Genomic DNA, 13,237 nt, shown 5'->3' with positions numbered 1-13,237 from the left:
TTTCTTCTCCAGGCTCCCTGTCTTCATTATAAAATTTGACTTGGAGTTTTTCAGGAGACATAAAATAAGTTTGTGACTGTGTTGATCCATTTATCTTCAGGGGCTGTTTATTCTATGGTCCTCCTGGAACAGGTAAAACCTTGGTAGCTAGAGCTCTAGCTAATGAATGCAGTCAAGGAGACAAAAAGGTGGCTTTCTTTATGAGGAAAGGAGCAGACTGTCTCAGTAAGTGGGTTGGTGAATCTGAACGCCAGCTTCGACTCCTTTTTGATCAGGTTAGATGAAAATACCTATTTTTCATATAATTTCTCTGTATGTTGGTTTTTTTTTGTGTTTTAGGCAAAGTTACTTGCAATTGAAACTAAATAACTGTAAATTTTTGTTGGTTGGGCAGGATTTGTCCAAATTATATATTTAGACAAAAAAATAGAGGAATGGTGACAACAGTTTCTATTGCTCTGAAAACTGAGAAGTCGTCTCTTGACTTGTCCATTAATGGAGCAGACAAAGTAGTTTGGGTAAAAATTGAAAAAAAAAAAAAAATTAAGTCATTGAGTTTGAGTTTGACTGGCATGTTCAAGATAAATGCTATATAGAGGAGGATGCAGGATTTCATCAGTTGTGTGTATATTTTAGTGTCCTTATTTGGCTTGGAAGATGATGGGCAGAAGAGAGAGTTGCATAAAGCAGTGAAACGCAGTTGCTCAAACAAAAGCTGTTTTCAGACACAGATGTCTAAACATATGAGCAGATAAGATACTGTTTTCTGTAACTGAGTATAAGGTGTCAGTTTGTCTTTAATCGCTCCAGCACACAGTAAAACTGATACACTGGTGCCATCTTGCTTATTCAAAGGAGAATGCAGTCTTTTTTGCTCTCTCTGAAACAGTATTGTAGTTGAAAACCCAGTTTTATTTTCAGACTGTACACTATTTAACAAAGTTGTCTCAATATATGTGTTAGTTTAGCATGTTAATGCTTTGTAATAAAACCAAACAGTTTTCAGACTTGATGGATAAATTATGAATTAACAGGGAATTCAAATATATTTTTTTTTTTTGCATACTAGGCATACTTGATGAGACCCTCTATAATCTTTTTTGATGAAATAGATGGCTTGGCTCCAGTTCGTTCTAGTAGACAAGATCAGATTCACAGGTAATATTTCTCATATGCTACCATTATCTTGGTATATGCCACATTATTTTGGTAAACTCTGAAGTATAATTTTGCTCAGTTCCCAAGAAAGGTTTTTACTTTTGCTTAAGCCCACTTACGCTAGAAAGGACTTGAGTCCTTCTAGTGTAAACCCACTTACACTAGAAAGGATTGTTGAGTTTTTTTGGTGTCGAAAGTCATCTTTTCAGTTCTTCAGACAGACTGTAATTTGCTGGGAATTGAATTGCAGTGGAGATTACCCTTCAGCCACATTATTAACTTCAAGATTTCCACAGCCTTCCTTTTTGGTTGCTGGTTCTGTACTGTAAACAGGTTATCTGTTACCAGCCCAATAGAATAGCTGGTTGAAAAAAATTTTATTCTAAAATGATGAATTGTAATGTTCTATGAATGAACTGGACACCCTTATCATTTTGATTCTGGATGGTGTGGTGTGCAAATCTATCTTGAGTTGCTATTGTGTCATTTTTTAAAATACTTTTTACAACCGTTTACTGCTGACTGAAATTTTTCCTGGCTGCTTTCAATCTCAGTTTTGCCATGCTTTTTATGGCAATGCACTTGTATCTTTGATACTATAGGTGGTGGCATTTGTGTGTATATCTCACTCCACTCAACTGAGGGGGGGTAGGAGGGAAATTCTGGGGCCAGCAGACTAGATTATGGGAACATGTGGCTTTGTCTTGATGCACCTTTCTTCTGCCTGGTTGCTCTAAACAGGATGATGCATATACTGTTAATGGAAGAGAGCTTTTCAGAAGTGCAGTAAATGGCTTCCTGAGCTCACATTCCTCAAAACTTTTAAAGGAGGAAGTTTTAATTTGATGTAATCCTTACTGGAGTCAAAATACTAAGTATAATACAGATTATATCAAAAGGTTCCTTCTTGCTTTGAGACTTGAAACAGTTATGCAACTTGTTTCTTTGAAATTATGAATGTTGCAGTTGAAAAAATAAAAAATCCTTGCAGTGTTCCCTATACATTCGTTTTTTGAAAACTCTTTTAGCTCTATAGTGTCTACTCTTCTTGCCCTCATGGATGGACTGGATAATAGAGGTGAAATAGTTGTAATTGGTGCTACGAACAGACTGGATTCTATAGATCCTGCACTCAGGAGACCTGGTCGCTTTGACAGGGAATTTCTTTTCAACTTGCCTGATCAAAAGGTAAAACTTACAGAGGAGATTTATTAATAAACATTTCTAGTATATTAAACATCTGAATGCCTGACAACCAAGCTTATGAAATAAAAATATGCATTGTTACTTGTAAGAATGTTTAATTTTAGGAAGACATTTTTAGTAAAAACACATTGTGCACATAAAGTTGTATTGAACTTCAAGTGTTCAGAATATAGTTAAAGCTAAACAGAGGGGTAAATGTTTGCATTAAACTGAATTGCTGATCTAAGAACTGTAGTTTCATATGGATTTGTATAATGAGCACTAACTTGGAGTTTTGGAAGTTATGGTAAGAGAAAACAGCTTTATTATCATGTAGACTGCTAAACTCAAAAATTGTACGCACAAAGCCAGATGATACTATATTGGCAACAGGAACATTTCTGTTCCTTGTCTAGATTCTGTAAACTCAACCATAATATCTCATTAATTTATACTTAAAATTAAATTTACTTTGCATATTGGTAGGTGTATTTGGATTCTATAGAATTTTAAAACGAAATAGTTTTGGAATTCATGTGTATGTACTGTGCTACTTGGCAATAAATTAATTGGTGAGGCATTTGACAGTAGAAGCTGTTAATCGTAGGTGCAGCAATTAAAAATGAAATTATAACATTATGATAATTCCTAATAGAACATGAGTTTTGATCAGTTCATGTCTAATAATGTTGTTGATTAAACAGCAATTAAAATGTGTAACTGATATACTGAAAAAATTACTGCTTATATATGAAGTTAAAAAAAAAGGGAAAACCCTTGCTCTTGAGAGACTTTTGAGTGCTAAGTTCTATTTTATGCATCTCAGTGACATCAAAACCAGGTAAAATATATTCACATGAAATTTTTTTTTTTCTAAAACATTATGACATGGATTTGGCTTGCTAATTTTGATCTCTCTTTCTTTTTATTTTTTCTTTTTTCTTTTTTCTTTTTTTTTCTTTTTCCTTTTTTTAAATGTCAGGCACGAAAGCACATTTTACAAATTCATACCAGGGATTGGAACCCCAAATTGTCAGATCCTTTCTTAGGAGAACTGGCTGAAAAATGTGTTGGTGAGTATTATGATGTTAGTACTTTTACTATAGATGGCTTTCTTTTCTGTGTAAAACTTTGACGGTGTGTTCAATGTATCAGGATGTTTTATTATTTTTACCTTTCTCAACCTCTGTACTTTCAACAACACTCTTTTTGTAATAACAAAATGTGTTTCTGTCTTACTAAACCACAAAATGAGTAGCTAGTAGTTGTTTGAAAATAGTCATGTTTCCTTTCTGTAACACCACTGTCCTTATATAGGATGCATACCCTCAGAGAAGCAAAATGAAGTGGAAATTAGAATCTTTAGGTAATCTTCCCATTAAATTAGTATATTACAGAAGAGATAGGAAGACTTGGGGCTTTTTTCTGTCTACTTATGGAGGGGAAAAAAAAATCAGTACTTGTGTGTGGGTTTTTTGTTTGTTTTTGTTTTTACTGACTGGCATGCTCTCCTCTGACATAAATCCAACAAACTAACCAGCCTTTCTAAAGATGAAATTTTTTCCAGATTGCTAGCACAGAACCTCAAAGGGTAGATGCAGGCAGGGGGCAAAAAAAGCACCACACCATGAGTACATTAATTATACCTTTGGAGCGCCCAAAGACCTGCTGTACTGAATGGAGAATGGTTGTTCAAGATAAACCTGCTGCTTAAAAGCTAATCAGAAATAAACTCAAATATTTTTATAGTGAATTTAACAGAGGAAATGACCCTAAAACACACACCACAATCTCTTCTCAACAATTTGTCATGCAAAGATCCATCCTCTGTCAGTCATCTGCTTGGACAAGCACTGAAGTTCTCAGAAAAAGGACAGTCTCAAATATCTGTGCATTGGAATCCGTCATCAGAGATAAAAGAACTTTAAATTGAACATCAGTCCATTCAGTCAGCTACAGTACATCCGAATTATCCTCTTCATCCACAGGGACATCTATCATCGAAGCAGCATCCCTCCGCTTTTGATGTACAAAGACCTCAACATCTTCTGGTGAGGAGAAAACATAACTATCCAGCAAACTCCAGTTTAAGCTTTGCCGGGTATAAGACAGCATGTGCCAAACCCATTTCATGTAAATTCTGCTTGATTTGTGCAAAGACATGGTGCTGCTTAGTGGGAGAGAGGGGAATAGATGGGTTAAAACCCAGTTGTTGCTTTGAAAATTCACCATATTTTTGCATTGAGAACACAATTATGTATTTTAAAATTTCAGACCATAGGGAAAGCCGTTTGTAGGTTTGATTGGAAGACATTCTTTGTGCTCAATAAAGCCTGTCAGTTCTGTGGAAACGTCAGCTAACAAAAAGAAATACCCTTTTCTGTTTTCTTTGGCTTTCCTACTGTCCAACTACTGTGCACTTGATTGTCTCCATTCTGTATCTTGGAATTTAAATGTTCCCATACATCCAAGATTAAAACCTTTTGACTATTAAAAGGACTCTAAGACAGCTGAAGTAAGCCTAGTTTATCTTCTTCATCTTGAGATTGCTTCATCATTTCTATAAGTTAAATCTGCAGCAACTAATTATTTAAACAAACTTCCCAGATTCTTTGTGGCCATTAAAAATTGGACTCATTGGCACACTTGTCATATGATACGGTATATACTGGTCTGCTATCTCCTTTTGTGTGCAGGTTTTCTTTAAAAACAAACAAACAACACCCCTGCCCCTCAGACAACACCCCCTCTCCCCCAGAGTAAAAGCTGCCTAGTCTCGACAGGCTTTTTGCACAGCGTGTTTTATACCTCTCTCCAGTTCAGCAAACTTGGCAACACTTAACTACAAGCGTATGGATTCTAATGAAGAAAACTGCTGAAATGCTACCAAAGTAAATGACTTTGGGGAAGCAGATGTATGTGCGACTCAGAACTTTTTAAGATCCAGGGGTGTAATTATAAAGAAATTAGAAGGGAAAAGCCCCAGGACTTGCAAAAAATAGGTTATTTCCTGAGGGTTGATTTTTGTCCCAGGTGTTATAGATTACATACCTTTTAGGAGATTTCTGTGTATGTGAGAATTAAAGAACCCACTTCACTGAATGGCCGCATCACTGCAATGTGTGTGAGACAAAGTGAAGCAGCTTGGGGAGAGCACAGAATTGCTCAGAAGACCACACGCTGATGTCTTATTAGTACCTTCGATAAACACAAGTAATTATTATGTTTTTTCTGCTTACTGGAGATGGGCCCCAGATACCCTGAACCTTATAAATCCTTTCTTGTCCTTATTTCATTGTTCTGAATGATAACTTCCTGTAGGTAGAGAGACTATTATCTATTAACTCAGTCTTGTAGGAAACAAAACGTATTAGCAACTGAAAAAGTGTGGATTCCTTCTCTGTCATATTGCAGATGAAGCTTTTTACAATGTAATAGGAGTTATTTAAATAATGATAAATAGAATTGTAAAGAGGCAAACCATCACGCTCAAGATGCTTGTTAGAAATACTCTGTTCTGTACTTATTATTGCAGGAGCATTTTGTGGCAAAGTGATACTTTGTTAGATTTTTCTTTTGCATCCTAATGTAAGGATAAAGAGGAAAGTTTTGGCATTAGTGTTCATGTTTTTCAGAATTTTTTTAAAAAACATAGTTATTTTTCATTTCTGTCATCATGCTGAGTTGTTCACTAACTCCCTTTCCCTTCAGTCTGTTTTAGGAGTTTTAGGGAGTTGCACAACATAAATTCGAAGAAGTGCTCAAGAGTGCTCACCTAAATGTTTCACCCAGTTCAGTAGCAGTTTGTTGTAGGTTTTTGGGGTTGATAATAGGCAGAATAAATTTTAAAGAGGACCATTTCTGCATGGTAGAGGTGGAAGAGTATGGCTTTAAAATTTCAGTGATCAAAGTGCCTTATTTAGAAACCTACATGGGAATTCACTTGTTTGCTGTCCTACTCTTTGAAAGTGGTACTTAGAAAATGTTTAGTGGAGTGTGGTGGCGATGGGTAGAATATGGGCGACTTGACAAGAATACCTATTTTTGTGCTAAGTTAAGGTGTACCAGTACATTTTACCTGCCAAACTGAACATCCTTTGTGAGATGCTTCAAAGATGGAAGCAAATGCACTGCACCTTGGTTTTATATTATAGTGTCAATTTGGGCAAAAATAAATTCAAGTTATTTACTGTTGGCATGATATATTTTATTTTGCTTTGACAATACTTTACTCATGTTTTTCTTCCTCTTAATCAGTGTGCATTTACTTCTTAGAAATAAAAAGCTCTTTAATGTTCCGCAAGATACAGGATTTTTGCAGTTTTCCTGTCACTGAAATGGATGTACAATATGCACAAGAGAGTCCCTCAAAAAGAGACACCAATTATTAGTCTTCAAATGTAATTGCTCCTGAGAAATGAAAAGTAGAAATGGAGACTAATTGTGTATCTGATCACCTGAGAATTTAATTTTAAAAATAGGCTACAGGCTATTATTTCCTAATTCTGCAATTCTTTGGAGATGTACAAGCGGTGATTAAAATGACTGTTAGAAAGTGATATTACAGCATTTATTAATAGAAAAATTGGAAAGGATATAGCTCCTGAGCTGTTGAATCTTTTGTTACAAAGTTACAGTTTTTAAGGTGACAGGGATTCAGGATGCTATATATCTCTAGCGCATCTTTGATTTAAGCTTTAGGTTAGTGCCCCCCAGCATTTTTTGTTTAATCCAGTATGCTTGTTAGATGAGAAGTGGACCAATTTAAATGGGAATGTGATACTTGATATTGAAAGAACAAAGCAGAATTTAGAGGAAAAACCTTGGTTTTGATTTCTCTGATGCACCTGTAGCTACTGTCTGACGGGTTCACATGGTTGATGGAGTGTGCCTGCATGGTTTTGATTTCATGATGGGGGTTGGTTAAAAAAAAAAAATAAATCTTAGTGTAGAAAATAATTAGTTGCCTATTGATTAATACAGTGGATGTATTTGAACATACTACAAATGTCATGTGTATTTATTTCAAGGTAATTTGTGAATGTGAATTTTTACATAGTTTTTTAGATAACAGTCACAGTGTGTGCTCATCAAGTTTACACAATTATAGCTATTAACCTTTTTATAAAATTACAAAGCTTAGTTTTAAAGTTGCAGGAGGAGTCTGATATTTATGGTGACCTTCCATCTGTGTGGGTTTTTTTGCTTCTTAAAAATTATTTTCAAGTATATATAAGAAACTTGGGTGGAATTGGAAGTCTCAGCTGATTTAAGTCACCTTTATAGCTGAAAAGTTGGTATATTTTTATTATTATCCCCCAAATTTACATATCTGAAAGTTGGGGATGGAAAATTGTCTATTTTCCATATTAATTGTTTCCTTTTTTATTTTTCAACACTGTGTGTGGAATCAGCTTTGTTCCTTGTTGCTGTATGGATCTTGTAAAAATATGTGTGCCAGCAGCACTGAAAACATCAGAGGATAAAGAGAGAGAAACAAGCCAGGCTTCAGTTTTGGGCCTTGGTGCTGCCAAAAGACCAATAGAAAAATAGAGTAGAAAAAGTACAAATGGTGTAAGACCTGGTGGGGAAGAGGAGGTCTGGTTAAAAAAAGGTTGATTAAGAATAATTTAGCTAAAGAATTGATGAATTAGCTGTTATAAACACTTTGTTGTAATCCCATGAACTTTTATGTGGCAATACCTCAGTGCAACATGCTTTCCTATAGTGACTATAACTCTCTAAAAGAGTTTTCCCACTGGTATAGTGTTTTACATTTTTTGAAAGATGGAGCTATGGTGCTACAAAATACAGTGGCATATTAATGTCTCTTGCTGAGAGATAGGGAAAAAATGGAAATCTAATTTCTAGCTCTGGAGAACCCCCCCAGACCATTAGTATTGCAGAGGACACAGAGGTATTAAGTCTTTCAGTATTTCATAATTACCAGATCTGTGTTTTTCAGTAATGATGATTAAGCAATTACAGGTAGCCACCTGTAGATATTTATGAAGCTAGGCTAAATTAAAATTGCAATGCTTTTTAATAGTTTTTCTACTGTTTCGGTTATACTAGTAAAATTATGAAACTCTAAAAAGCCTGAAACATTTTTCTTGATAGTAAAAGTCACATTTTTCCAAGATTCCACAGTATGCTTTTTTAACAGACTTCATCTCTTCCATATTCTACTCATGAAACATTTTTCTTTATACTGCTCATTTTCTCAGTCTGTAAAAGTTTAAAGTCATTGATGTTCATCCGGTATAACAAAATTACTTTGCTATTAAAAAATATATTCATGTAGAGATATTAAAGTAAAAAAGGAGGAGAGGGGCTAGCCAGTTAAAATTGCACACATATTTTAGACATTAAGGAAGAAGAAAGTGATGACAGACCTGTAACCCTGGGCTGAAAATACACTATATATTGCACTATATAGGGAAAATGTAGGTCATTTTAACCTCAGTGTGGAATGAATTTCTTAACTATATTTCAATATACCTGTACATAGTATCTTGGTACACAACACTGTCACCGGATTATGACCTGATACCTTTTGGCAGATGCTTTGTGGACCTTGACAATTAAGTATTACTGATTGTTTTTAGCTTTAGGCATGTTTGAAATACATGTAGCACAGCAATGCTATTTCATGGAAGATATTTTTGTTTTTGTGTGCACTAGGGTACTGTGGAGCTGACATAAAAGCACTTTGCACTGAGGCTGCCTTGATTGCCCTGAGACGACGCTATCCTCAGATCTACGTGAGCAGTCAGAAACTACAGCTTGATGTTTCTTCAGTAGTTCTCAGCGCACAGGATTTTTATCATGCAATGCAGAATATTGTGCCTGCTTCCCAACGTGCCGTGACGTCTTCAGGACATGCGCTATCTCCTGTGATCAGACCACTGTTGGAACGTACCTTCACTAAACTTCTTGAGGTTTTACACAAAGTGTTTCCTCATGCTGAATTTAGCCAGGGTGACAAAAGTGAAGGTATGTGTTTTGGGATTTTTTTGCGACTGCAGTTTCAGTTTGGAAATATTTCAACTGGCTTTCCAGTATTGCTAGCCTTAAACCTGATGTGTATTTGGTTCAGTGTTGTTAATATGTAAATCCAATTTGCTTGGATGTTGCATAATTACTTCTGCTGATTCCAAGTTGCTGCAGAATTTAATAAACTGACCTATATAGACCAAGACTCCATAGGTGTGAGTGCCACTTGAAAAAACGAGAACCCCCAAGTAATTTACAATTGAAATACAAGAAATAATGGGGCATAGTCAGATGGCAGAACAAAAGAAAATAGTGAGATAATGTTGCTCAGTGTCTTAAGACCTGACATTGGTGCTCCTGTCCTGAGTGTCAGTTAGCTGTCCCCAGTCCTTTCCTTGTTGATGATGCAGAAACAGGCTGCAGAGGAGTGAGTACCATGGGGAGCTTGCAGCTCAGCAGGTGAGATACTGGTTAGGCAAGATATCTGAGCCTATGTAATGGTCATCTACTGGTTAAGGAGGAAGTCCTGAGGCTTCCCTCCCCTTGAATTGGCCCAATGCACTCCTGATCCTCTGAATTGATTCTGCTGGCTTAGCAAGTGGAGAACTATTTGCTGTTTTGTCAAGTTAGCTTTTTGCCAAATTAGTGAGTAAAATCAACTCAATGAGGGGTCAGATGTATGCCAGAACCCTGCTGTGGTGGGAGCAATGTGAGTGCGTTGAGGAAGCAGGGAATAAGAAGGAATGTAACTGATTGTTTTGACTGGCAGTGACTCAATAGGTTCTGGGTTTTTTTTTTACTCAGCTCTTCTGTGAGATGTACTTAAGTAGTTACCCTGGTCATTTCTTGGAAGTTAAATGTTGAACAAGATATGTTGGTTTTGATACCTGCTTATTCTGACATTCTATTTTCTACTGTTCTTATCTGGGATCGCCCTCAGCCCCTCAACTATGTAAACAGTACTTGTGGCTGTGCATGATTAACTTGAAAATAGCCCAGTCATAAAGTAAATCTGTGACAGCCATGACTTTCTTTGCATTTCTATTCCAGAGCATGCTTTCAGACTGCAGCCCAGGCAGCTTAAGCTGATCCTTGTGCTGGCTGCTGCATTTCCTCCAGCCCAGCTGTGCGTTTTAGCGCTATCCCTTCCACTTACTTTAGTATGTCAGGTCCTTTGTTAAACCATTTTAGCCAGCAGACTCATCCAAAAATGATGTATTTTTGTTGGGTTCGTTTTCTGCTGAGTGTGGGATAGATGGAGTCTTTAACAAGTGTTGGAGTTGGCACGAGGTGGGGCCTGGGAAGGGGTGATGGTGGGTAGGGGGAAGTGAGCTGGTTTGCAGCTGCAGCTACATTGTATTAGGCTCCGGCTGTCCTATTAGGCTCTTGTAACCAAAGTTGTTTAAGATGCTTAAGTCTGTATGCTGTTAACCTGTCATTATTGTTGAAGAATTGAATTGTGTCTCTGTCTTTGTAAAGTTCTAGTTCAGAATATTTTCTTTGCCTACATTCTTTACATTCCTATTTATTACTGCTCATTATTGCTAACAAAGTGAGTTTGGAAGCGTTCACTGATTTAAATAGTAGTTTTACTAGATAATTCTGCTGCTATGGCTACTTTAAATGTTTGTAGATAATTGATTTTGAAGATACATGAACTAAGGTTTCTTTTAACATTTTCTCTATACCTTAGTTTTTCTTCTTACCCTCATAAACCCAAGAAAATACTGAATAATAAGCTTAATCTGTGTTAGAAACAGCAAAATCCACTTCCACGTACAATGATTTTAAATACAAATGTATATTATACACTAGGGCTTTGGGTTTTCTTGAAGTCAGAGCCAGGTTTATAGCAGATGCTTACTGGTGTGCTTGCAATTTGCAAATCTAGTTTTCTACATGTCTTTGCAGTTCACTAATGATTCCTGTTTCTTGTAATTCATTGACTCTGACACTCAGTGGTGTCACAGGGATGTCTCAGAGGCTTGATGCTTGGGATTAAAAGATGGGCTGCCTTTTAAAATAATTCTATATTTTAGGAAGCGAAAGCTGTGTCCAGTGCATGAGCATAGGACCTACCTTATGGCCTACATTTGGTATAGCAAAAATTCTGCCTGTTTAGGGACTGCAGGGAGCCGAGAGTGAGGAGGCCTATATCCAGTTGATTTGAAGGCCTTTACCCTTGCCTGGAGCAAAATGTCCAGCAGCTTCTGAACTTTTTCTTGCTGTGCACTGATTGGGGTCTACAAACCTTTTTTATCTTTGCCCCCTGAGGAATGGTTGTCAGGTGTGTGACTGCATCATGCCTTGCCAAGGGATGTGGCATGTCCTCATCCTATACCAATGGAATAATATTCCTGCCCAGCCTACTCTGAATCCAGTTTCTTGCATCACACAGCCAACTAAGGGAACCTTCGTTGTCTTTTAACAGCTTTTCCTGTGACCATATGTCTAGATGCGTAGCCCTTAGATGGTGTCTCCATCCAACACTTAACACTGCCTTGAAGTTGATTCCTTTGCCCTGTGCTGTGGCTTCATGTAAATTAGGCAAATCATGTATATTTGAGAATAACTCTTCGATCTCTGTATTTCACACTTTCATTTCCAGCAGTCTATTTTTCTAAGTGGCTGTGGCCAGCCTGAGCTACTGTTAGGATGTCTGGTGGTTGCTCTGAACAGCAGTGTGCTACAGTGACTCTGGACTGCTCTCAGAAATGCTCCCCATCCATCGCAGAGCATTTTGTTCCTCAGGAGACCTGGCCTCTGCACTGCTCTTACTGTACAGCTGAGTGGCTGCGACCATATTCATCCCATTGTTGCAGACTGATTTCTCCATGGGAATGAGAATGAGTGGCTTGTGTAGGGATAACACCAACTAAACTCCTTTTCTGGGGCAAATAAAGATTTTGCTGCAGTTTTATCCCATTATCAAATCTCAGTGGTCTACTCTTACCATTGCAGCTCTGGTAGCTAATTTAGCTGATTTCCAACTGCCAACTGGTTGTTTGTTTTGGTGACATATTTGTATTTTTTGCGGTTGTTTGTCCCTGCAGTCTGTCTTTTGAATGTAATCAGTCTTTTAGCTTTTTGTTTCTGAAGGGCTATATAGAAAGTACCTCAATTCATTATGCTACTATATTAGCAAAGGAATTAAAATAGGTTAAGGTATAGTATATAAACATGGAATGAATTGAACTGATTTTCATAAAAAGTAATTTTATATTCTTTGGCAGATTATCAGAGGGTGGAAAACAATTCTTCATAAAGATACATTGTCTAGGTAGTCATGCTGAGAATAATTTTGGAAGAAGTACACCTGTAAAAATTTGGGCACTTAGAACAAATAAATAAGTACAAAATTCTATATAGTCTGAAGAATTACAGATTTTATAACTTTACTCTTGAAAAACCTCTAGATGTAAAATAAAACCAAAGGAAGCATTTTATAACAAGCTAAACATTTGTTGTATTTGTGAAGTTGTTCTGCTTGATGGTTTAAAAAAGTAAATTGTAATTATGATTAGACTTCTACAGTATTAAATTTGGTTTTGTTTTTGAAGTAATAAGTACTTATTCTGATATTTAGACAGTTTTAACTCATTTTTTCTACATTGGAAAATGTGTTGTAATTTACATGAAGAAAATCGTGATGTCTTTTCTTGTTTGTTGTGCATGTACTTAGAAGTGATAAGGTTCTAATTAATACATTTCTTGGAACAGATGTACCAAGTCTAATATTAGATGGTAGTGAAGATGAGAATGCTTCATCAATTTTTGAGACAAGCTGTCACTCAGGATCACCAAAGAAACAGTCATCAGCTGCTATACATAAACCCTACCTTCATTTTACAATGTAAGTATTTCTCTAAATGCATATCACCAGATAGATAAAACCATG

At 36.5% G+C, this 13,237-nt stretch overlaps 1 protein-coding gene across 6 annotated transcripts in view; it reads left to right on the top strand.

The window, feature by feature from the left end:
* The window catches only part of ATAD2B (ATPase family AAA domain containing 2B), a 78,818-nt gene that overhangs the window by 28,625 nt on the left and 36,956 nt on the right, over window positions 1-13,237 (top strand). For all 6 annotated transcript variants that reach the window (XM_074820141.1, XM_074820144.1, XM_074820140.1 and 3 more), the window contains 6 exons: window positions 101-275; window positions 1,070-1,158; window positions 2,187-2,346; window positions 3,326-3,416; window positions 9,028-9,339; window positions 13,060-13,192. In XM_074820141.1, coding sequence (XP_074676242.1) covers window positions 101-275; window positions 1,070-1,158; window positions 2,187-2,346; window positions 3,326-3,416; window positions 9,028-9,339; window positions 13,060-13,192 — 960 coding nt within the window. The remainder of the gene's footprint in view (window positions 1-100; window positions 276-1,069; window positions 1,159-2,186; window positions 2,347-3,325; window positions 3,417-9,027; window positions 9,340-13,059; window positions 13,193-13,237) is intronic.

Source organism: Strix aluco, chromosome 3, assembly GCF_031877795.1.
Source record: "Strix aluco isolate bStrAlu1 chromosome 3, bStrAlu1.hap1, whole genome shotgun sequence".
Classification (NCBI taxonomy): domain Eukaryota; kingdom Metazoa; phylum Chordata; class Aves; order Strigiformes; family Strigidae; genus Strix; species Strix aluco.
The sequence above is the reverse complement of the archived record's forward strand: the minus strand, read 5'-3'. Positions and strand labels throughout refer to the sequence as shown.